Source organism: Chinchilla lanigera, unplaced genomic scaffold, assembly GCF_000276665.1.
Source record: "Chinchilla lanigera isolate Chin_1 unplaced genomic scaffold, ChiLan1.0 scaffold00080, whole genome shotgun sequence".
Taxonomy (NCBI): Eukaryota; Metazoa; Chordata; class Mammalia; order Rodentia; family Chinchillidae; genus Chinchilla; species Chinchilla lanigera.
Window position 1 is genome coordinate 3,092,078 of NW_004955481.1, and position 24,545 is coordinate 3,116,622.

The 24,545-nt window shown below is 46.7% G+C and overlaps 1 protein-coding gene across 5 annotated transcripts in view; it reads left to right on the forward strand.

The window, feature by feature from the left end:
- Slc6a4 (solute carrier family 6 (neurotransmitter transporter), member 4) overlaps positions 1-24,545 on the forward strand; it is a 33,982-nt gene that overhangs the window by 3,638 nt on the left and 5,799 nt on the right. For 2 of the 5 annotated variants that reach the window (XM_005402661.2, XM_005402664.2), the window contains 11 exons: positions 10,125-10,578; positions 12,996-13,130; positions 13,542-13,761; positions 15,013-15,151; positions 15,837-15,971; positions 16,445-16,548; positions 17,690-17,817; positions 19,290-19,402; positions 20,038-20,169; positions 21,730-21,829; positions 23,650-23,750. In XM_005402661.2, the coding sequence (XP_005402718.1) occupies positions 10,236-10,578; positions 12,996-13,130; positions 13,542-13,761; positions 15,013-15,151; positions 15,837-15,971; positions 16,445-16,548; positions 17,690-17,817; positions 19,290-19,402; positions 20,038-20,169; positions 21,730-21,829; positions 23,650-23,750 (1,650 nt within the window). In that variant the 5' untranslated portion in view covers positions 10,125-10,235. Of the gene's footprint in view, positions 1-4,809; positions 5,165-8,908; positions 9,114-9,512; positions 9,577-10,124; positions 10,579-12,995; positions 13,131-13,541; positions 13,762-15,012; positions 15,152-15,836; positions 15,972-16,444; positions 16,549-17,689; positions 17,818-19,289; positions 19,403-20,037; positions 20,170-21,729; positions 21,830-23,649; positions 23,751-24,545 lie in introns of those variants that run through there. The other 3 variants (XM_013503528.1, XM_005402662.2, XM_005402663.2) reach the window with 3 other exon arrangements.

Here is a 24,545-nt window from a genome sequence, read left to right on the forward strand (position 1 = left end):
CTCTCTAAAGAGCCTAGAATTAGGGACTGGGCGCCCAGAATTAGGGGACTGGCTTGCTTGCACTTGCCTGACTCTCAGGTCATCACCGCAGGCCCTAGAGCAGGTGCGTCCTGCGCTCCAGGTTCACCCCCGCCCCAGCTGGCCATGGGCTTGGTGTCTTTAAAACACTAATCAAGTTAGTTGGTTCTTTCCCTCCTTTCAGAGGAAAAGGGTTGAGGGAGGATGAAGCAGGGAAGAGCCTGGCGGGTGGAGAGATAAGCTATTTTGGGCTGACTGGAGGTTTCCCAGAACTGGTCTGAGGGCTGGAATTATGTTTCTTTAACCAATTTTTTTCTTTAAAGAAATTTCAAATGAAAAGTCAGAGAAGTCAGCCATTTTCACCAGTTGTTCACTTTTTGCCACATTTGTGCTGAGGATTGCACTCTACTTGTCCACATCTCATTTTTGCATGTGGTACATAAAATTTGATATATTTGTAATATATGCGGTCATTGATACAATATATAATTTACAGAGCTGTGTGTAATGTTTTCTTGTTGAACCTCTGAGAGTTTACAGACAGCCGGATAGTTCAGTCCTAACTACCTCAGCGTGTGTCTCCTCAGAGCAAGGACTTTCTCCGGGGTCAGCAGCCCTGTTAGCGCCCTGGGGAGCAACATTGTCCACACGGTGCTATTGTGGGATACAGGGCTCATAGTCACATTTCCCCTGTGGTCTCCGTGATGTCCTTCAGAGTTGATGTGGATACTTTTTGCAGTTGTACTTTCCTGGGGGTTAGAGTGCTTCTTACCCTCATCTGAATGCATAGCTGGGAGCTAAATCTATGCTGTGTAATGACGAACTATTTTTTGTTGTTGCTGTTTGCTTTTTGTCTTTTTGACACAGGGTCTCACTATGCCATTCAGGCTGGCCTCGAGCTCACTCTGTAGCCCAGACTGGTCTTGAACTCACAGTGATCCTCCTGCCTCAGCCTCCTGAGTGCTGAGATTATAGGCATGTGCCACCATGCCCAGTGATGAACTATTTTTTAATGAACTCTCCCACTCCACACACAGGGAACATCTATCTCAGTGATAACAGAAATGAAAAGTGAGGCAAAGCGCAAACTTGTAAGCAAAAGCTTTACTTGGGAAGTAAGAAAAAATGGGTAAGGGACTTGAGCTCCAGGAAAAGAGCTGAAGGGGTCACAGCCCTGACAGAGAAAATCAAGCTGGCCGATTAACAAAGGCAAGAGGCCAGCTTTTATTAGTTTGCTGGCTGGGCTGGGACTGGTTGATCCACTGGCTCAGTTCTGGTTCTGCAAGGGGACAGTGTGTGTGTGTGTGTGTGTGGGGGGGGTGTTCCCATGAGATGCGTGCTTCTGCTTAGGAGTAATCTCATTGTGGGGTGCTCTGTTTGCAGAGGCCCTGCTGCAATCTAAGGTGACTGCAGGCTTAGGGCAGTGACTAGAGACTTGTAGGCATTGCTCCAGGGGTGTGGAACAGTATGTTGTAAAAGCTGGCAGTTGAATGTCCCTGAAACCTTCAGGACACTTTAGTTACTCTTATCTTGGTTCCCCTATCTTGAAGGGGGACGAGACAGGTTAGGTAAATTTAAGGCTAATAAACGAAGCTTTGCACAAACACTCCTTACGTGATTAGCTCGTTTACCTGCGGAGCCGGGCAGAGGTCCCACCCAAAGTTTAAAGTAGTAAAGGAGACAGATACGAAGTGAAGGCAGAGATGCCAAGCTTTATCCTGCTTTTAGTTCCCCAGGGGGCTCTGTAAGCCCAAATGAAGAGTCAGTGCATTTGAGCAAACGCAGATTTTTGTTGTTGTTGTTGTCTTTTTGAGACAGGGTCTCACTATGTAGTTCAGATTGGCCTTGAGCTAACTCTGTAGCCCAGGCTGGTCTCGAACTTGCAACGATCCTCCAAACACAGGTTTTAACCGTATTTGGACTGTCTCACCTCAACTGAGCAACTCACCGCAAAGCACATTTCAGGATTTCTTGAGGGAAGAGTATAGGCACCAACAACACCCAAGTCACAGCATGTCTTATGGCTAAAGAGGTGGCCACGTGTGTTCTCTGCACGCCCCTACTCTGAAATGCCCCTCTGCCACCACCCAGCCCCCTCCCTCTACTTCCTTTTCCTGTTCCCTGCCCCACTCTGAGAGGCGGGCCCCCTTCCCCTCTCCTCTGTCCTGTACCACTCACCCTTTCGTTGTTCATTTCACTTCACCTCGCCTCCTTTTCTCCCCCACCTCTCTCTTCCACCTTGTTTAGCTGCCGCAGGTAAATCCACCTCCCCTGTTAATGCCCTCTCCCGGGGACTGGTTTTCATCTATCCTCCTGCTCCCTCTCTTGGGTCCCTCTGTGCATCTAAGCATGTCTGTTTCACACAAAAGTAATCTCTTTTTTTTGTCTTTTTTTTTGAGACAGGGTCTCGCTATGCAGTTCAGGCTGGCCTTGAGCTCACTGTGTAGCCCAAACTGGTCTCCAACTTGCAACGATCCTCCTGTCTCAGCCTCCCTAGTGCTGGGATTACAGGGGTGAGCCACCACTCCCAGCTTACAAAAGTAATTTTGTACTGAGGAAAAGAAAAGCTGTGTTTGGAAATGTTTCCATGTGTTTTATTTTGATTTCTATTTATAGCATAAATTACATTATTATAACAATAAAGCCATCTTTAGAAGTTGTAAGTCAGTACTGGGGTATAACTTAGTGGTAGAGCACTTGCCTAGCATGTGCAAGGACCTAGGTTCAAGCCTCAGCAGTACAAACAAAAGAGAAGGATAGAAGTGACACTCGTAATCCTAATGCATCACTTGTTTTGGGTATCTAAGGTCTCTTTCCTGTCCTTACCAACATTTAAATATATTACATCAATTTCTGCAAAAAGTTATAAGTTGTGAAATTAAGTTAACTATACTAAGGAATTTGTTCCATCAATTTCCAAAGCCTTAAAGGGCTTTAAAAAAAAAAAATTAAACCAGGCACAGTGGCATTTGCCTGTAATTCCAGCACTTTGGGAGGCTGAGGTAAAGAGGATCTCAAGTTCAAGTCCTGCCTGGGCAATTTAGTGAGGCCCTGTCTCAAAAAATTTTAAAAGGGGTCAGGGGATGTAGCTCAGAAGTAGTGCCCACATGGATTTGATCCCCAACCTCCTCCACCATCACACACAAAGGACCTAATAGATACCTCCACAGAATCCCTGTAAGTCTCTTGTCCTTCTCTCCTTAAATTTAGTTTTCCTCAAGAACCAGAAAGAAGGTTAAAATCAATAGATGACTTCTGCTACATTTCATTGTCATGCAGTTCTGGAGGACTTCATGCTGTGCTCTGCAGCTTCCGTTGTAGGTGTCTCCGTTTCTTAACACTTATTTCTGTGGGTGGTAAATGTATTTCAGATTCCAAACACCCAGCTCAGGAATAAGCATTTAGAACCCAGACAGTACCTGGCTGTGACTGCCACTGAGCGTTTCAGAGTTAGGACAGCCTGGGCTCTCCTTTAACCCTGGACAGAACGGTCTCTTCCTGTCCCAGAGCCACTGACATCTGAGGGGATACCAGCCCTCCTCCTCCAGCCCTGGGATCACTCCCACCCCGGGGGTGAGGCTCCAGGAGAGAAGGGCTCTGGGGATGGGATCCTGGCTGCCCTTGACTTAGCCGCGGAACCAAGAGCGCTACCTGAGGAAGGCCCTGCGTGCTGAGCCAGGTGGACGTCATGGCCCTGCTTCCAGGGGACACAAAGCAAATATAGGACGTATGATCACCAATGATGGTTGACAAACAAGCAGTTTTACAGCACAGAGGGAGATCATCTTGGCCTAGGGTGGAAAGAGGAGGTAGTTAGAGGCTTAACCCAGGCCTCAGAGGAGGCAGAGAGGACTCACTTGCCCCTGAATAACCCAGGGTGCTCATTAAACATGCAGATGCCTGGGCACCTCACGGGTCTCCTGAATTAGAACCTCTGGGAGAAGGGCCTAGGGATCTGTTGTTTACAAGGACCCCAGGTAACTCCAAGGAACAGCATGAAGCAGTGAGGTACTAGCTGTGGGCCTTAGTTTCCCTGATTGAGATGTGAAGTAGAAGCAGAATGGATTCTCTGTGTCGCGGTGGTAGTAAAATGACTCACTGTTATTTACTGATGTGTTCCATATGCCAGGCACTAAGTTAAGCCTGTGTCATACTTATAAGTCCCACAGCAGCCTTTAGAAATTTTTTGTTTTGTTTTTTTTCCAGTACCTGGAATCGAACTCACGACCTTGCTTTTGTCAGGCAGGCGCTGTGTTGCTGAGCTAAATCCCCAGCAGCCCGTTAGAAATTTTAATGGTCTGCTTTTTAAGTAGGAGGAAATGGAGGCTCCGAAAGGTTAAGTGACCTACCCAAAGTTACACAGTGAGTGAATGGTGGATCTGGGATTCTGCTGCAGATCTATGAGACAGAAAGGAAGGCCCTGGGTTGTAGACAACACAAGAAGGCGGCAGGTCTGGGCCTGACTCTGCATGTTCACCAAAGGAAGACTGTTTATACCTGCTTATGCCAAATCCATTTCTTGTTGGATTTTTATGAAAGTCTAAGGATGCATTGTGCCTCTGGCCAGCTTCTAGAGTGATCTGGCTCTCTCACAGATAGCCAGTCTTCTGATAGCTGGCCCCCAGGGCTCTGGGGACTTTATCCTATTTAATTCCTTTCCCCAGAATGAAACTGTTTCTCTCCCTCCTCCAAGGAATCCTTTGGCTAAGAAGATGGCTGTGATAGTGGCGTTCATATCTACTCTCTATGTCCACAAAACAAGCAGATTTTCTCTACCCTCTTCGTCTCTAGACCGGGTCTCTTTATTTTATTTGAAAGACAAGCTGGGGTCCGTCTGGTTTATGACACAATACCACATCTTCAGGAAACTCGGCAGTCCCTCAACAAGTACGAACACGAGCCACCGCCTGACACAGCAGAGCCTGTGAGGAAGAACCAAGTAAACTCCAAGGCCTATGGAAACTGAAACAGCAGCTCCAGGAGACTTGTACAACCCCAGGGAAACTTTGGAGCTGGATGATCATGTCCACAGAAATCCTAACCACAGGGAATTGCCGTGGCTCTAGAGGAATCCCAGCCTCCGACTCCTTGAGCCCGGCTACTTGTCCTGCAGTCTGTCATCCTTCCCAGGTTTTGGCCTTGTACTGTGAGTTCCGTGAAGGTGGCTTTGCTGAATTAGTGCTTCTCTGGGTCAGGAGGCTGAGGCTGTGATGCTAATTGTGTGGGGAGGTTCCAGAGCTCCCTAATTTCTGTCATCCTTGTTAAATGCTTTGGGAATTTCAGACTCTGTCTGCATAGACAATGCAAATCGCCACTTGGCTTGATGACCTGTAATTAATCTTATCTCAGTGTCCGAGCCATACTTCGATGGAGTTTGGTTTGGTTTGGTTATTGAAAATGATTGTTGAGGGCTGGGGATCTAGCTCAGTGGCATAAGTGTCTGCCTGGCAAGCACAAGATCCTGAGTTCAATTCCCAGTACCAAAAAAAAGAAAATGATTGTTGAGTGTCCTGCAAAGTAAATTCACTTTGATCTTGACACGTGAAGTGAAAGTATAAAATTTCTGCAGTGCTTTTGCTTAGAATGTGCCGAAGGGCACCAAACAGACAAGCCAAGTCACAGGCATTTACAGAGGGCTGAGTGGTTTTATGATTAATTGTTATAATTACTTGCTTGGTTAGATACCGGTTTTTCTGGCTACAGAAAAAGAGTTTGTAAAAAGAGCAATGGAGATTTGGTCAGAAGTTTAAATAAAAGCATCCTTTCTCTCTCTTTTCTTTAAAATTAAGAGTAGGGTGGGGTTAGTGGAATAAATTAGTCAACAGGCAACAGGAGTACAAACAGGAAGTCAACCATAGCCTTCAACAACCCTACTACCTACTGCCCCTCAGGTGTGGAGAGCTGGCTTTGGGGAATCAAGTTAACGTCTCACACTGGAACTGAGTCACGTCGCACCGCGCGCAACCTGTCGCTCCTCGGCCTGCACAACTGCACACATTGAAGGTGCAAAGAAAGGCTTTGGTGATTTTTCTAGCCATGGAGCGACTCAAAGACTGCCTGGAGGAGTTCCCCACTGTCATACTGACCTTGCTTGCTATCTTCCTAACCAGCAGGACAAAAATATCTTTTAAAGGAAGAAAACTTTCAAGAGAGCATCCTCAGGAACGCCCTCCTTAACCACTCATACTTTGCATCCCTGGGCCAGCTTGCTCTCAACCAGTGTTTTCTGTGGTCTCAGTAGAAAAAGCCGAACAGGGTTCTGCAGAGCCAGGGAAGTGGGAAAGGAGGCGGCTCCATGGGCAGAAAGGGGCCTAGGCACAGGCTGTCTGCCCCGACGCCCAGATTTGTAACAGTTTTTCTCTGGCTGGCAGAGGCAGGGGAGTGAGTGAAGAAAAGGAGCCGTGCGTGCTCCTTTTGTTGGATTTTTGTGCCTGTTTGGTGGCTCTGCGTGACCGTAACTTTCTGTGTGTTCTCCAGTTTGCATGATCAAGAGTGGGGCGCAGTAGGAGAGCTGGATGGAGCAAGACCAATACCGTTGGAGAGGCAACCCGAAGTCCCGGGTTGCCGGAGGAATGTTCTCCGCGCGTTTAAATTTTTTGTTTCTTCTTTATCAAGTGAAAAGGTACTGAGGGATATTTCAGGAAATATGAGAGCAAAAATAGAGAATAGGGCATTGTTCTTCCCTAAAGCTGCTCCCCATGGTTGCCAAGAAATCAAGATCAGATTCCTTGGGGACCGAACCCCTGAGGACCCCGGAAAACACACATTGCTCTCCACCCCCCAAATCCACCAACCCACACGTTTTTCATCCTCCCTGCAGGATGCTCAATGGGAGAAAAGAAATGAAAGGTAGAGCGGATCCTGTGGCTCCAGGGCAGGAGGGCAATGGGTCGCTGCTGTGGCTGAGTGTTTACCCCCCTCCCGGTGTGTTGCTGCTGAGGCAGACATTTAAGTGTGAGGAAAGTGAAGGTATTGAAGATAAGTTCTTAGAGAGAATTCTGGAGGGCAGAAGAAGAACAAAGGCGGGCAGGCTGTTGTAGGACAGGCCCCCTGCAGGGAAGCTCTTTTCCTCGGTGTTTGACCTTAAGATTCTTCAGTGGTTAGTGTGGGAAAAGTCACTGACTTAAGCCAGAGAGAATACGGAGGCCTCAAACCGAACAACCCGAGACCACCAAGCTCAATTTTTTTTTTTTTTTGGTTTTTCTCCGGTACCGGGAACCGAACTCACGACCTTGCGCTTGCCAGGCAGGCGCTTTTGCCACTGAGCTAAATCCCCAGCCCCAAGCTCAATTTAACTGTGTATTTAAATAAGTTCATGGGCTGGGGATTTAGCTCAGCGGCAAAAGCGCCTGCCTGGCAAGCGCAAGGTCGTGAGTTCGGTTCCCGGTACCGGAGAAAAACCAAAAAAAAAAAAAAAAAAAAAAAAAAAAGTTCATGTCTCAGTCTCTCTCTCAAAAAATGTCTGATAAATTGTTAATTATAGTGGATGAGAGAAAGTATGCTCATTCTAAAAGTCTATGGGGTTGAGGCTGTAGCCCAGGGGTAGAGCCCTTGCCTAGTGTGCATGAGGGTCTGGGTTCAGTCGCCAGCAGCCCAAACACAAATTCCACTGTGACGAATACGAATTTCTGACATAGCCCTAGCTATTGCCTCTCATGCACACACGCACACACGCACACACACACATGCACGCACAAAAGGGAGACAGAGAGAGGGGAAGCTCTATTAAGTATAGTTATGGTCCCAAGCAAGTGAGGAGAGCAGGGCGAGCCAGGCAGTACCATAAAGGATGAGCGGGCAGCATGTGGTTTTATCTAGTTAGGGTTAGGGTTAGGGTTAGGGCTATGTCAGAAATTTGTATTCCTCACAGTGAGGTATTTGCATCTTTGAGTCTGAGGCAGTGTGGTGATTAATCTTGTCAAACTGATTGGCTTGACGGGTGCTTTGGGGATTAGTAAACACTGGTGGGTGTGTCTGGGTGGTACATAGGGTCATCTGCTTGGAGACTATATCTAGTCCTTGCCCCTTCTCAGTTTCTCCCCTCCTGTCTCTGCTTCCTGGTACCTGTGAGTTGAGTGACTTTTCTCTGCCAGGCCCTTTACCATGATGTTTCTGCCTTAGAGCCGCTAACCTTGTGTCAAACTTCTAAAAGCATGAGCTAAAAACAACCCATTTCTTCCTTTGTGTCAGGCATTTTGTTACAGCAAAGAAAAGCCGATCAATACAGATAGGATAGAAGATGGGGCCAAACAGCTGTACAGAATAGAACCCAGGACATCTACCCTTTTACACATACACACACACACACACACACACACCCTAGTTTTATAAGCTGATCTATCTCTTGTTGGTATATTTTTGGTAACAATCAATCTCTTTTAAAATTTTATTTTCCTCTTTAGAGAATAAAGACGAACCCAATGAACCCCAAACCTAGTTACTCCTCTCATTCCCTGGTATTCATCTCTCTCTCTCTCTCTCTCTCTCTATATATATATATATATATTCATCAGAGTGAAGCTACTACTGCTTTGTGTTCTAGTTTTTCACTCACTACATTTTAGTCTTCACATTTCTATGTGCAGAGAGTTAACTCAGAGCCACTGAAAGCCACAGATAGGTAGAAGACATACAGTACATTTGCTGTTTTTAGTACCTAGCCCTCCTGCTGTTGGATTGGAGGGCTGGATTGTGAATAGTTTTTAGAAAGGTGTTAGGTTATCTGAACTAAGCAGAGATATATTTCAGCTCCCGAAGTGTTTCAAGAGTTTGAAAACTCAGGCTCAGAAGAAACAAAGCAAGCTGGAAGGTCTCCGCTGCTTGCAGTTTTATGACAGGTCAAAGGTTTAAAGTCCAAAAGGGCTCAGATTTCTAGCCCACGTTTGCCATCTCAGACCTCAGTCCGGAGGAGAGCGGAGCTGTCTTCCCTGCTTTCCCACCCATGGCAGTGAAATGAAGGCACAGTGAACCTGGCCCAGACCTCTCTTCTGGCCACGTGGAGCCAGGGACACCATGCACTCATCAGTGGCTGGTGTGCTCTTCTCCCTGGCTCTCCCAGATGAGCCTGTCGAGTGGCTTGGCCGCAGGAGCCACTGGTGAGTGACAAGAAGAACGAATGGGGAGCAGCGACACTGCTCATGGCCCGGAGGGACCTGCTAAGGCTCCCTGGGGAGGCAGAAGGCTGAGTACAGGCAGACTGTACGTATCCTGCAGCAACTGGAACTGCCCAGAGCTTCCTGGACCTGGGCATAAAAAGAGGGAAAAAGATCCCAGCCAACAAGTTGGGGTACCTCACAAGGGGTGGCCTTTTACCTCTGTCCTTTGCTTGTTTCCTTTTGGGATCCTATGTACAGTTTATCCAACGTTGGGCATGCATGATCTAACATTGGGCGCTCAGTTTCAACGAGGGAGAGAGTTGTCTCTGCTTACCTGCAGGCAGAAGCTGCTGCTCTGTTTTCCCAGCTCAGATCCAGAGGAGAGTGCTCTGTGACACCTCTTCTGTGACACTTGGGAGCGAGCCTCTCCTGACATTCTTCTGAGTTCTTGACGTCCTACAGGGTGAGAGTCTGGCGGCTCAAAGCGAGTGCTTGTTTTCAGAGCACTTGTGTACAACCTTGGCTACTTGATGTCTTATTTTGTGTATACGTGTGTGTACATGTGTGTTATTTTGTGCATATGGGTGCGTGTGTGACTTCCTTTTCAAATTTCTTGGTTGTGATATGACACCCTGTATAGGTTGGAAAAATTAGTTGATTTTGACTCTCATAGAACAAATAAATATTCTGGCTTTTTTTGTTCTTCCAGTACTGAGGATTGAACTCAGGGCCTTCCCGCTGCGACACTGAATAGCCCCATCCCTTTTTAAAATTTTAAGACAAAGTCACTAAACTGCCCAGGCTGTGCTTGAACTTGAGATCTTTGTGCCTTGGCCTCTTAGAGTGCTAGGATTAAGAGTGTGCACCACCACACCCGCTTCCCAGCTCACATATAATAGGTGTGTTTGTAATTGCACTAGGTCATGTAGAGTAAGACGTAAGATGAGTTAGTACTAAAGACAAGCAAAGTACCTAATTTTGCTCTCCTTTCTCTGTGTACTTTTCCAACAGAGCCCTCAATCCTATCGCTGTAAGTCTCTGAAGAGATCCACAAGCCAAACGCCAAAAAGTCAGTTCAGGTCCTCGGCAGATGGGCATCAGTGTCATTTACTGTCCAGCGAGATGGAGACCACAACCTTGAATTCGCAGAAAGCGCTATCAGTGTGTAAAGACCCAGAGGACTGTCAGGAAAACAGCCTTTTACAGAAGAGCGTTCCCACGTCAGAGGATAGAGCAGAGTCCGGCCAGATATCCAATGGGTACTCAGCGGTTCCCAATCCTAGCACGGGGGATGACACTGAGCATTCTGTCCCGGCGGCCACCACCACCCTAGTGGCTGAGGTGCGTCAAGGGGAGCGGGAGACCTGGGGCAAGAAGATAGATTTCCTCCTCTCAGTCATTGGCTATGCTGTGGACCTGGGCAACATCTGGCGCTTTCCCTACGTGTGTTACCAGAATGGTGGAGGTCAGTATCGTGGGCCCATGCGGAGGCTCTGGTCTGGGTGGGGTATAGGTCCTGTGGGAGGTCAGAAGACAAGTGACAGTTTTGCTGTTTTGTGTAACTGATTTGAGGCTGGAAACATGACTTAGTCTTTAAACAACAAACCTCCAGTAAGTAAAAGCTTAGTTGGAGACTTTCTGGGTTATAAAGCAAGAGGGAAGCAAAACCCAAACCAGACTTCGCCTATTCCAGCATCATTTGTATTGAAGGGTCTCCTCATACTGCATTATCCAAGCTCCATCCTCTACTGAGCCAGGGGCGAGGGAATGGCCTCGAGTGCTGAGTTCCCTTATTCTGCTGGCAAGTGCTGTGTGGAAGAGTCTGGAGGAATCAGAGCTGCATCAGGAAAACTGGGAGGTGTTTCCAGACGTTACTTGGCCTTTGGACCTGCATGGCATCAGCTTTGCTCCGGACTCTTAGGTTACCAATCTGAGCATAATCCAGAACTGAACTCAGCCACAGCGTGGCACTAATGCCAGCCCCAAACCGTGCATGGATATACTTGGGTCTCTTAAAGAGTGTTAGCGGGGCCAGGTGTGGTAGCATGTGCCTGTCATCCCAGCAGTCTGGGAGGCTGGGAAATTTGATCACAGCCTGGGCAATTTAGCAACTTAGTGAGACCCTATCTCAAAATAAAAATAACAAAAGGGCTGGGGGTGTAGCTCATTGCGAAGCCCTGGGTCACTCCCCAGTGCTGAGGGAGAAAATATTAGCTGGGCATGGAGGTACAGGCCTGTAAACTCAGCTCCTCAGGAAGTTGGTGCAGGAGAACAGAGCGTTGGAAGCAAGAAACCATATACTGTTCCTCCTTGCAGCCTTAAGGCTTTGAACAGTTGCTGTGTAGATGATCAGAAATCTTACACTGACTGTGGGTGTAAATGTGGGAGCCTGGAAGAGGGCAGGGCAGGGAGAGGAGCAGGAGCAGGCCCTCTGTGCTGACACTGGGCTTGATAGGAAAAGGTCACGAGGAAATAGGTATCGATCAGTTCATATTTATTTTGATGGGAAACAGACATGGGAGGGCAGCTGAAATGAAGTTTGGGGGATAATTCATGTTACAGTCACTTCTTCCATGGCTGACACACAGTTGCCTTGATTTGCTACATCTCTTAACTGTTTTGTCCATGTGATGGCAAACGCAGTCCCCTGGGGATCCTGGGACATTTGGAGCTTCCTTCCAGGGAGGAGCAGAAGTTGTAATCACAGTCAGCTTATCTGCAGCTTGGGAGGACTCACCTTTAGTCTCAGCGTTATATAAGTGCTGGATCACTGGTGGCGTTTCCTACTGTATAGCTGATCAAACAAACCCCTTGGACAAAGGCCACAAAAACACAACATGGTTTCTATTTTCAAGCAGGTTTATCGAGCATGAGTGTAAGTTACGTCGATCCTGCTGAGTAGCACTGACTTCAGGTTTCTAAGACCACGGCATTTTTTTTTTTTTTAGTACCAGGAATCGAATTCAGGGTCTTCTGCTTGCCAGGCAGGCGCTTGTGCCGCTGAGCTATATCCCTGGCAACCAGAGCATTTTATAGGAGGGAAAGCTATCAAGGAAAATCATAGCTGATCTTTGGGCTAAGTCAAGCTGCAAGGAAACAAACTCTAACTTAACATCTCCAAATTTAGCATCAGCCACAAGATCTGGGAGAGCTAGCATCTCTAGCTATGCTGTAGCTCTGTGCTTTCTTCTTCCATAAAAAAAACTAGTCTTTTCAGCTGTGCACCCAAAGGTGGCTTGTGAGAGTCATCCTGACTCCATGGAATTATGAACACATAGCTAAATATCAGTAATCAAATGTCAGGAGCTATAGATAATACTGATGAACAAAGATTCTAGTTCAGTGATTTGTTGATGGCTATGGCTGTACAGATCACCACAGGCTTCTAGAGTTCCCAGGGGGCCCTGTACTGGTTGTGTCAGAATCACACAGGGAGCTTGGAAACAATTTAGCATTGCGCCCACACCTGCACATTTCTGCTTCAGAAGATTCTGGATGGACCCTGGCATCTAGGATGTGCTTTTAAGTTCACCAGTGAGTATGATATGTCTCTGGGTTTGGAAACCCCATCCCTCCTCCACCCAGTCACCTTATGGGGGAGGAAATCAGGGCTGAGAGAGGGGTAGTGGCCTAGATTCTCCAGACAGCGAACAGTGGAGACGGTCCCAGTACCTGCTTTGTTGACTTTCAACTCAACTTTCCACGTTCTCTGTCAGCCTCCTCTTAGAACCCCACGTTAGCTGCGGAGCCCTGGCTACTATTACTTCTGGCAAAGCACAGTGTGGCTCTGTGATTCCTGGTGTGAGCCCTCTTGTCCAGATCATTTGGGCTGACCTGGGACAGATGTGGACAGGAAGTGAAATTGTCTTTTATGTGTCTCAGGAGCATTCCTCCTCCCCTACACCATCATGGCCATATTTGGAGGGATCCCACTCTTTTACATGGAGCTTGCATTGGGCCAGTATCACCGAAATGGATGCATTTCTATATGGAGGAAAATCTGCCCCATTTTCAAAGGTAATGAAGGGTTTATGTGGATAAGCCAGTGGGGCATTTCCATCAATGGGTGGGAGCTGGGGACCTGCTTCTGGAATTACTTAGACTTCAGGTATCTCTAGGAGATAACTTGAGTCATTAAGTTTCTGACTGCTCCAGTGGAGTACAGTTGCAAAGAAGAAATAATACATAACAATTGAAAGTAAACCAAATTTTTACAAAATTAGTGAGTTTCTTTAAAAAGATAGCAAATGCTTGCAAATACAGATCAGTAATCATTGCATTGCTGTGTTTCCCTTTGGGGAATGAAATAGGCGGCAATAACCATTTCTACCCCTCACCCGGGCTGCGGGACTACCTAGCACACTGTCTCAGCCTCTCGCTGGTGGGCTGCCTTTTGTTTGACCTTGGCCCGTCTCACCCACCACCCAGGGATTGGCTATGCCATCTGCATCATTGCCTTTTACATTGCCTCCTACTACAACACCATCATGGCCTGGGCGTTCTACTACCTCATCTCCTCCTTCACGGACCGGCTGCCCTGGACCAGCTGCAGGAATTCCTGGAACACTGGAAACTGCACCAACTACTTCTCTGAGGACAACATCACCTGGACACTCCACTCCACGTCCCCTGCTGAAGAATTTTATATGTAAGTGTGAGTAAGTGAGGGGGTGGTCTACCATGATGGCCCATACCCCTGAGGTTTGACTTCTTAGGAGACAAGTAGGGAAAAAGGGCTTTTCACTGCTTTCCTGGAAGACTTCTGAGAGGTGAAGCTGTCAGGGATGGGAGAATGGGTGTGAATGAGGGCAGTGGCAAGACCTCCCTCCAGTAGGATTTAAAACTGGGAAATTCTACCTTGAGTGTTACATCTGGCCTTCCTGTGCGGCCTCCCATTCCGTCTCCTTCTTTCCCACCTGCCCAGTCAGGCTGCTCCAATTTGTCCGAAATTACTCTCCTGCATTACAAATGCCCTTCTTCCCAGTTCCTACTCTCCGCAAACAGTCACAGAAGCAAAGCATCGAGCCTCTTCAGTGCTTTGAAACTATTCAAATAGTTTCTGGTTTTATGTGTTAACTTCATGAATGGGATCTTCCCTTTGGAAAAGCATGCTTACAGAAAGTAGTGTTCTATAATGCAGGGATTTCAGGCAAAGGTAGCTCAAAGACAAAGCTACTGTATGGGTGAGAGAGGGCCCCATGGCCTACACGCATAAATGTTCATGTATCCAAAAGCCAATCATGTTGGTCAACGCGGTTCAGGTTACAGTCAGAAAAGGAGAAGCCAGAAGTGTTCCTCTGGGCCAAGTGCTCATCTCAGGGCTTGTCAGCTGAAATGTGCTGCTTGTTCCTTCTGGATCAGTAGGGCCTGTCTCAGCCCTTCCTGGGTTTGTTAGTCAGCTTTTCATCACTGTAATAAAATACATGAGAAAAACAACTTACAGGAGGAAAGATTTATTTTGGCATATAGTTTCAGAGGTATCAGTCCATGGTCAGCTGACTCCATTGTTTCTGAGCCTAAGCAGATAGTATACCATGGTGCAAGGATACAGTGGAGGAAAACTACTCACCTCATGGCAGCCAAGAAGCAAAGAGAGAGCAAGAAGGCCAGAAAAGAAGTGACTGTGGATCCGATTTAATCCCCAAGAACATACCCCCATGATCTACTCCCTTCAATTAGGCTTTACTTCCAGTTTCCATCACCTCCCATAAATTATGATCTCATCAGTGCATTTATCCTTCATGATCCAGTCACTTCTCTAGATCCCCTTTCACTGAAAATTTCTGTACTGGGGATAAAACCTTCAATATGTGAGTCTTTAGGGGCACTTGATCATATGCTATGTGATCACATCACTGTCCAGATCCTCTCATAGGCCTTTCTTTCTTTTTTGCTTCAGACGCCACATCCTACAGATCCACCGGTCTAAGGGACTCCAGGACTTGGGGGGCATCAGCTGGCAGCTTACCCTCTGCATCATGCTTATCTTTACCATTATATACTTCAGCATCTGGAAAGGTGTCAAAACATCTGGCAAGGTGAGGAGGACTCTGGCTGCTAATCTATGCCTGCCAAGGGGCCCCACAGTGTTTCAAACTCAGGACCCAGTAGCCTGGACAGTAATGGTCAGGAGACAGTCATTTTTCCTTCAACACCAAACACATTCCATGATGTTCTTTCTCTACCACATCTGTTAGAAAATTCTAGAAATGGGCCAATACCAAGAACCATTATATAATTCTGTTTTCAAAATTCTTTTAACCTACGGGTAGAATCACAATTCATAATAGTGGCAATATTTTGTTTTCATTATGGAGGGTGGAGCCTAGGACCTTACAAATGCTAGGCAAGTTCTCTACCACTGAACTACATCCCTAGCCCAATAATGGCAATAATTCACTAAAAAACCATCACGGGCTATGCTTGATGCTCTGTCTACAGTGGTTAAATATACTGTTTCCTGCTAGACATTTCCTCTTTTTACAGATGTGGTGCAGGCTTCATGGTAGGTAGGACTGGCCAACCTGCGTCAGATCCCTCTCTGATTCTGAAGCTGGAAATCTTTTTGCCACACCAACCTTGTCTCCTAAAATGACAGAACAAAGGGGTGGATCTCCTTTCTCAGAGGTCTTTAGGAAAACAACACTGATACCCACTCATCTCCCTTCCCTGCTCTCTCTGGAGCATGGTGATAACCCGAGTTTCTGCTCTCCTCCCTTGCAGGTGGTGTGGGTGACAGCTACCTTTCCTTACATCGTCCTTTCTATACTGCTGGTGAGGGGGGCCACACTCCCAGGAGCATGGCGAGGTGTTCTCTTCTACTTGAAACCCAACTGGCAGAAACTCCTGGAGACAGGGGTAAGATCCTGAGGGAGGCAGCATGTGCCTGTCTGTCATTTATTAGCTGAAGCTGGTTCTCCTTCAAGCAGGACAGAAGGGACAAACGAAATTTAGTTTCAACATGGAAGTCTGCAGTGATGCTTTGAGCCAGAAATATAAACATCAAAAGCCAATTAAGGGCACTGGATGGGTTTAAGCCTATATGATGGGAAGATAAATCACATATGTTTGGGCAGGGGATATAGCTCAGTGGCATAAGTGCCTGTCTGGCAAGTGCAAGGCCCTGAGTTTGAATCTCGGTACCAGAAAAAAAATTGATTAAATCACATGTGTTTCCACTGAGTATGAGACTATCCCTGGAATGAACTTCAAAAGCTGGGGGTTTTTTGCCCTGAATATAACCGCATGGAGGCGCGAGAGGTGCTGCCCTGCTGTAACCCCGGGCAGACTGGGTCTCACCCTCCCCGGTGTCCTTCCCCTGCTGTTTCCAGGTGTGGATCGATGCTGCTGCTCAGATATTCTTCTCTCTTGGTCCAGGCTTTGGGGTCCTCCTGGCTTTTGCCAGCTATAACAAGTTCAACAACAACTGTTACCAGTGAGTATCTGGGGCCCCCACGCAAAGCTTGGAAGTGGAGTGAGCAAAAGTTGGCCAGTTTGGAGTCAGGCGACTGAGCTGATGGCCTCAGACTGGCTGGGAGCGGTACTGTCTCTCAGGAGGGTACAGCTGCCTGGCATTCAGCTGTGGGAGATCCTCCAGACCACTTCTGTTTTGTGAGTCTCTCTGTATAAAGACAATAATTTAAAAATTCAATAGCAGGTTTTCAAAAATTGCAACATGCAACTAAATATTTGGGCTTAACTAGTTAATATGTTTAATAACTAAACTGGTAGTGTGATCAGTTACTTGTGCATGCCTGTAATCCCAGCATTTGAGAGGCTGAAGCAGGAGGATTGCTGTGAGTTTGAGGCCAGCCTGGGCTACAAAGTGAGGTCCAGGCCAGCATGAACTGCATAGAGAAACCCTATCTCAAAAGGACAAAAAAATAAAAATGACGAGTACATGTGTACCTTCAGCAATATAACCTTGCACTGGGACACCGACCTGAAGTTGTCTGATGAGGTCTTCTTTTAAAAATGTAATACTTTATACCAGGCATGGTGGCACACACTTGTAATCTCAGTACTCTGGGAAGCTGAGGCAGGAGAATCACAAATTGCCTAGCCTGGGCCGTTTAGCAACTTAGTAAGAGCCTGTCTCAAAAAAAAAAAAAAAAAAGCTTGGAATATAAATTAGTACAAAGGCCCTGAGTTCAATCCCTAGTACTAACAACAACAAAAAGTGAGGATTTCTTTATGGCAGATACTGAAAACTGTGTCAAATGTCAAATATCTAATGTGAGGACTTCAGAAACCTGAGGCCACAACTTCATCCTGTCTCCACCCTCTAGCCTGGGCCTCACTCTAGAACAACTCTCTGCTGAGCAGAGAGGTCTGTGCTGTGATATTTCACAAAGAACCACCTCTTAAAACCCCCTACTTACTACCCTTCCCATGCTGTGTGTCACAGTATTCGCACGTCAAGCCCAAGAGCCTGGGCTCTGGGAGAAGGGGACGGGACACAGGGTGCCTTGGGGATCCCTTGAGCCACACTGGCCTGTGCTGGCAGAGCAGGCACACAGACTTCTTAGACTCCCCACACTAGAGCTGTCTCAAGCCCCTTGGGTTTTCTACTCTAGAGATGCCCTGGTGACCAGTGTGGTGAACTGCTTGACGAGCTTCATTTCGGGATTTGTCATCTTCACGGTGCTGGGGTATATGGCCGAGATGAGGAATGAAGATGTGTCCGAGGTGGCCAAAGATGCAGGTAGGACATTGGGCTCTGTGTAGGTCCCTGATCCTACTGCAATGCTTTGCTTTGAATATTTACACATATCTGACTTTTGAGTTTTTTTGAATTTTGTTTTGTTTTGTTTTTGTCTTTTTGGAGACAAAGTCTTGTTATGAAGTTCAGGCTGTCCTTGAACTCACTATGTAGCCCAGGCTGACCTTGACTTTGCTGTGATCCTCCTGCCTCAGCCTCCCAAGTGCTAAGATTACAGGCATGTGCCACCATGCACAATTTGAGTTATTTTTAAATGATCCTTTAAAATTTCAAAGACTTGAGAGAAAACTTATTGCTTTGGAGATCTAAATCCTTTCCATGCATTCAGACCACTGGGGACACATCAGCTCCCTTGATGCTCAGTACTGGTGCCTTCCACATACGATGCCTTGAAAGTATAGCTTGGATGTTGGCTTTAAAACCAGTGGATTAATTCTCAGTACCAAAAGAAAAAAAAAGAATAAAATAAAATAAAGCCAGTGGATTTGGAGTCAAGGGTGGTGGCATATACTTGTAATCCCAATGACTCAAGAGGCTGAGGCAGGAGGATAGTAATTCAAGGTCAGCCTGGCAACATAGCAAGATCCTGTCTCAAAATAAAAGGGCTGGGGATGCGGTGTAGGAGTGGAGTGCTTACCTGTCATGTGTGAGACCCTGAGGTCAGTACCCATTACTGCAAAGCCAAACAAAAAACTGGTTTTGGCTCCTGTGACGGTATTGCAATGAGTCTGGTCCAGTAGGGATATAACTACTAGTCCTCAGAAATGCCCCTCTGCAGAAAAGTAAAAGGTAGCTGATGTGGCCAAAGGTCTGTGAAGTTGTCATGAAAAAAAATGTGACAGATGCTGAGCAAGAGGTGATGGGATCTAGTGAATGGAATCCCAGGGCTATTTTGTGAGCATCCTTATGTGTTTGGCCCAATGTAGTTGTTTGACCAATATCGTACCCCGAACGAGGGTGCCCTTCGCTAGCCTGTGAGAGGTTGAAGATATGTCCCTCACATTATCAAAAGGGACTTTAAGACAGCAGGAAGTCTTTATTCCACTTTTTACTATTCTGGAACAGAAGACATCAGAGGGGGCTTAATGCTGTGGGACTTTAGAAATATGGATCTTGGCCCTGAGAAAGAAACACCAAATGTTATATGGTGGAAACTCCTATTCTATGCACTGCTTTTGTTAATCTGAGGGTCTCCAGACTATTTCTATCACCCATGTTAATTGCGGACACACAGTTTTCAAGGGGGATACTCTTTCCTTCCTGCCTCCCAGGATCTAATTGGCCAGGTAAGATGGCGTGCAGTGTGAGGAGGCACTTCATGTGTGGCCGAACCTGGTTCACACAGAAGGTCTTGTGATGAGAACTGCAATAGCCCATGTGGGTGGATTTTACTCTGTGACATCTTTACGGAACAGGTCTCAGCAACTGCTTCCTCCTATCTCCCCTCTGCTTAGGCCCCAGCCTCCTCTTCATCACGTATGCAGAAGCCATAGCCAACATGCCAGCATCCACGTTTTTTGCCATCATCTTCTTCCTCATGTTAATCACACTGGGTTTGGACAGCACAGTGAGTGAACACGGAGGAAAATGGGCTCCGGGATGATGAAGAGCACCGGGGAAGGGAGGAGAAGGAAGAAGCCATTTCCTCCCATGCCGGCCATCTCAGGCAGTGTTAGCTGGCCCTTCCCAGTGTTCCCCAGGCCCTCGTTCATTTCTTGGCCACCGCATGCACCGCCCCTAGTACATTAGAGAGTCATTAATCGGATAACGTGGGGAAAGTGCCTGGCACAGGTGAAGGGTCAGCACATGTGAATTCCTTCTTACACGCTGACTCCCAGCCAGGTGGTGGCACCTAAAGGCCAGGACGAGGTCCCTCTTGTTTCTCTGCCCAGGTTAGCGTTTAGCTTAGCACCTTGCACATACTAGGATGGAGTGACTCTCAGCTCTGAGTTGGCTTTCTGGTCCAACCAGACTTTCCAAGAGATCTCGCATACTGGAGCTCTCTCCTTGGTCATCTTTTCTTTCTGGCTGTCCATAGTGATAGGTTTTAAATGGCAGTGTAAATCAGGGAAATGCACTTCTCAGAAGTATGCCTGGGCCAGTGAGTCAGAGGAACTGGTCATAATCGGCTTGCTTAGTCACCTAGTAATCTTGCCCTGTCTCCTGCTCACTGTCACTGTGACGGTTGTGTGCACCTCTCAGTTTGCAGGCCTGGAGGGAGTGATCACAGCAGTGTTGGATGAGTTTCCACACATCTGGGCCAAGCGCCGAGAGTGGTTTGTGCTTGCTGTGGTCATCACTTGCTTCTTTGGATCCTTGACCACCCTGACTTTTGTAAGTAGCATGGTTCTCAGTTCTGAGTTGGCTGCTAGGGCCACAAAATGCATAAGAAGCCATTCCTGTCCTCCTGTCCTCACATAGTGTCATGGTTTGGGGGCCAAGGGAGGAGAATCACTAGTGCCCTTAAAAAGCTTGTTCCCACGGGCCAGGGGTGTGGCCCGGTGGTAGAGCGCTTGTCTAGCATGGGCAAGGCTCTGGATTTGCTCTCCAGCAACAAAGGAAAAAAAGTTGGCCACCAAGGAGAAGAGTTGTTGTTTCTGGCCGCATCCATTTGTAGAGTCTGTACACATTATCTGGAGGCTGTTCGCATTTTACAATAGATCCAATTATATTTCAGTCTTGGCAGAATATCTGGAGAAAAAAATAGAATTTGCATTTCCAGATTATTTCCACTCCTTAAGACTGCTTTCATGGGACTATTGCCCTGATGTTCTGATATGCAGAAGAGTAGGCGGTGGGTGTCTTATGTGTATCATACCACTTTGTCTCCTCTAGAATTGTGATGGCAAAGAAGTCAGAGGCTCTGTGGTGTTCTTTTTTCTTGGTAGCTGAAGCAAATACGATAAAGCATACATCAGGTAGTATACCCATAGATATCCTAGGCCTGGAAATCACGGACCCTCCCAGATTTAGTCTTTTGTGGGGGGCAGTCCCCAGGGTTGTTTATACAGGAAGTGTTCAATAAATTGAAGAAAACTGAAAATAGATCTAGAGGCCCTTTGGAGTTTGTCTCTTAAACCTGAGTGAGGAGAGGAAACAAGAAAAATGTGCTTTGGGGCTGGAGCTGAATAGCAGAGTACTTGCCTAGTATGTGCCAGGACCTGGGTTCGATTCCCAGCACCAGAAAAAAAAAAAGAAGTGTTGGGCTCTGTAGTATAGGAAGAGTGTCTGATGTTGCAAAACCTGGCTCACACTGCAAAGGCCACTCCAAGAAGCAGGCTCTGCAGTAGTGACGCTAGGTCCAAGGCTGGAATTTCCAGCGTTACCCTGAGTTCAACAGCTTCTTCAGGCTTCTTCAGAGAGGGGCAGGCCCTCAGGAGGTGTTGGTCTATCATCCATTTCTGTCCAGGGTGACAGGTCCCAAAACGAGGCGCCGCAGATAAAAAAAAAAGCAAGAGGAAAAAGAAAAACAAGAGAGGCATAATTCTGGGATCAGGGGGCTAGCAGCCTCTCGGACTGAAGCCCCGATTACCATTTTCAGTAACCTTTCATTGAGAAAGAACAAAGGAAGCAGTGAGCAAATGGGAGGACATCAACAGGTTTAGCAAGGACAATACAACTCAGTTACCACAGAAATAAGACTTGACTTAGTTAGCCATCCTGTTATCATTCCTGCAGGCATATCTCAGCAAAGCATCTAGGGTTGTCCTGGGGCTTTCCCCAGGGACACGGATTCTGCCATCTTTTCCTTTCCACCAATGCTTTTGCTAGACTTCCTGCGGAACCAAACAATCATATGGCTTGGTCAGGCCTGAGGTTAATACATTGAAAGAGTAACTACAGAATGTCCTTCTCCACAAGGAAGCCGTTAACAGATTTGGATCTTGTTCTCAGGGAGGAGCCTATGTGGTGAAGCTGCTGGAGGAATACGCCACGGGGCCTGCGGTGCTCACCGTGGCGCTCATAGAAGCAATCGCTGTGTCTTGGTTCTATGGTAAGATCTTCCTTCAGCAAGCAGAGCTCCTTTTTACAACATGGCAGCCTGCACAAAGAGGGGCTGATTTCATCAGAGAAAGACAGGAACGGGAAGTTGACAAAGTATGACCTCCTGATGCGTCTGTAAAATATTAGCTGAGGACCTTCTTCAGAAATAAATCATTTTCTCTGCCTCTGTACAGAGTTGCCTACACCCTCAGGGGAGGACATTTTCCCCCATACTGAGTTTGAATGTTTACCCAGTGGAAGCTGAAACAGCTTCACATAGCTCATCCTTGGTGATAGTTTAAGATTCTGACAGGCCCTAACAATTGGAAAGATAACACAGAATTAGTGCACAATAAATGCATTTGCGGTGTGTACAATACATCATTGTTAAACAGAGTGGCCCCAGATTTGTATTTCTTAAGTAAGAGCTCCTTCCAGCACTCTGAGACTGAGCTTAGGCCCTCATCTTCTAAAGAAGGGGCAAGAATTCTCTTATTTGCATTCTAGGTCTCCCTTCCTAGGATGGAACTTGATAATGTTATACCACTAGGGGTGCAGGAAGTGAACTGAGATGGGCCTTGCAGAGTCCCAGGAGCCCCTGGGGTGATTGTGGACACTGGCAATTGAAATGAGAAACATCAGTTCAGAGGTGTCTCCCTAAAGTCAAGAAGAGGTGATTACCTCATTCTAAAAATGAACTTTTCCTTCTCCATGATAATAAAACAGTTTTAGCATGGTGGTCATTACACATATCATGAAAAGAGGGAAAGGCACATTTTTAGTTGTATATAGGCCAAGTTTTTAAAAAAAATCCTCAGCAATTCAGAAGATAAAATTCAAAAGTGTTGAGCCAGGCGGGGTGGCACATACCTATAATCCCAGCACTCGGGAGGCTGAGGCAGGAGGATCGATGCTAGTTCCAGACCAGCCTGGGTACAAAGTGAGCTCAAGGCCAGCCTGAACTGCATAGTGAGACCCTGTCTCAAAAAGAAAAAAAAAAAAAAAAAACCAAACAAATAAACAAACAAAAGTGTGAATATCTGCAGACTTATCTGCTCTAGGAGCATGGGTTGCTTTCAAGGGTCCTTTCCCGTCTCAGTTTCTCGCCTGCCAGTTGTGGTGAGTTCTCACTTCTAGGCCAGTAGCTTTTTATAGAAGAATCCTCATCTTGATCTGGAATATGAATGAGCAATTAGTTAAATTTTTCCTTTGGGTCAGGCATAGTTATATACTCTCATGTTCCCAGCTAGTCACGAGGCTGAGGGAGGAAGATCACAAACTGCAGCCCAGCCTGGGCAACTTTATGAGACCCTGCGTCAAAATGAAATTTAGACACAGGCTGGGATATATAGCTCAGCTCAGTGGTAGAACACTCTTGGGTTTAAACCCCAATACTGTGCCAAAGAAAAAAAGTCTCAGAAGTTTCCAGTGTATAGTCAAGAATTGGGTGGGCTCACCAGGTCGAAGCAAGAGTCAGCCCTTTGCTATAATAACAGTCAAACTGAGTCTGTGCTGTGATCACCCAGGGTGGGCACCAAGGTCAAATGTTCATCAGCCTTCGCGTGTAGAAAGAGCTCTGCTCACTCATAAAAGTGAAGTTTCATGACAAATCCCCTGGTCTCACTTCAGACCAGATTGGTGTCCCTGAGCTCCTCGCTGGAGAAATGTCAGAGCTGCGACACTTGTTGAGGGTAGGAATTCTGGCTTTCTTCTTGTCATTCTAGTGACAAGAGGCCGACCCTGCTGACTGTGACTCCCCCTGAGAATCAGGGGCTAGAAGAAAAGTCCGTTTCCTCTCAGTCAACCTCTTTCTCTTTTGGATGATTTTAGGGATCACCCAGTTCTGCAGTGATGTGAAGGAGATGCTTGGCTTCAGCCCCGGATGGTTTTGGAGGATCTGCTGGGTAGCCATCAGCCCTGTGTTCCTCCTGGTGAGTTGTCATTTCCCTTCTTCTTCTTGCCCCAGGGAAAGACTCACCCCCCAGACACTTAAAATAAATTTTTTTTGAAGCATAACTTATACACAGAAAAGTATGCTAATTGTATATATTTATCTCAAAGAAATTTTATAAATTGAATGCTCCTATGTAGTCAAAGCCATACCAAGAAACAACAACAACAACAAAAAACATGGACAGCACTCCGGAACCCCACTGTGCCATTCCCTGTCATTGTGCCCACCGTGGGTCACCCCTCTTCTGACCTCCCACACGTAGAGTAGTCTGGGCTTCAGTCACTTAGTACCTCACTCCCCTGCTGAGTGATAATGATAAAAACATTTATAAGGGGCTGGGGATTTAGCTCAGCGGCAAAAGCGCCTGCCTGGCAAGCGCAAAGTCGTGAGTTCGGTTCCCGGTACCGGAGAAAAACCAAAAAAAAAAAAACAAAAAACATTTATAAGCACTAAGCACTGCCAGGCCAAGTTTTGCACCCATCAGTTTTTAATTTTCATGATCTTTCTATGAAGTAGGTACAGTGCTGGTGCTCTGTTCTACATTTAAGGAGATTGAGGCTTAATGATGTTAAAATCACATAACAGGTAAGAACTGTTCAAGACCAAGAAAGAGGCTGGTCATGGTGGCACACACCTGTAATCCCAACACTCGGGAGGCTGACACAAGAGGATTGTTGCGAGGTTTGCGATCAGCCTGGGCTACAAAGTGAGCTCAAGGCCAGCCTGAACTGCAGAGTGAGACCCTGTCTCTTTTTTTTTTTTTTTTTTTTTT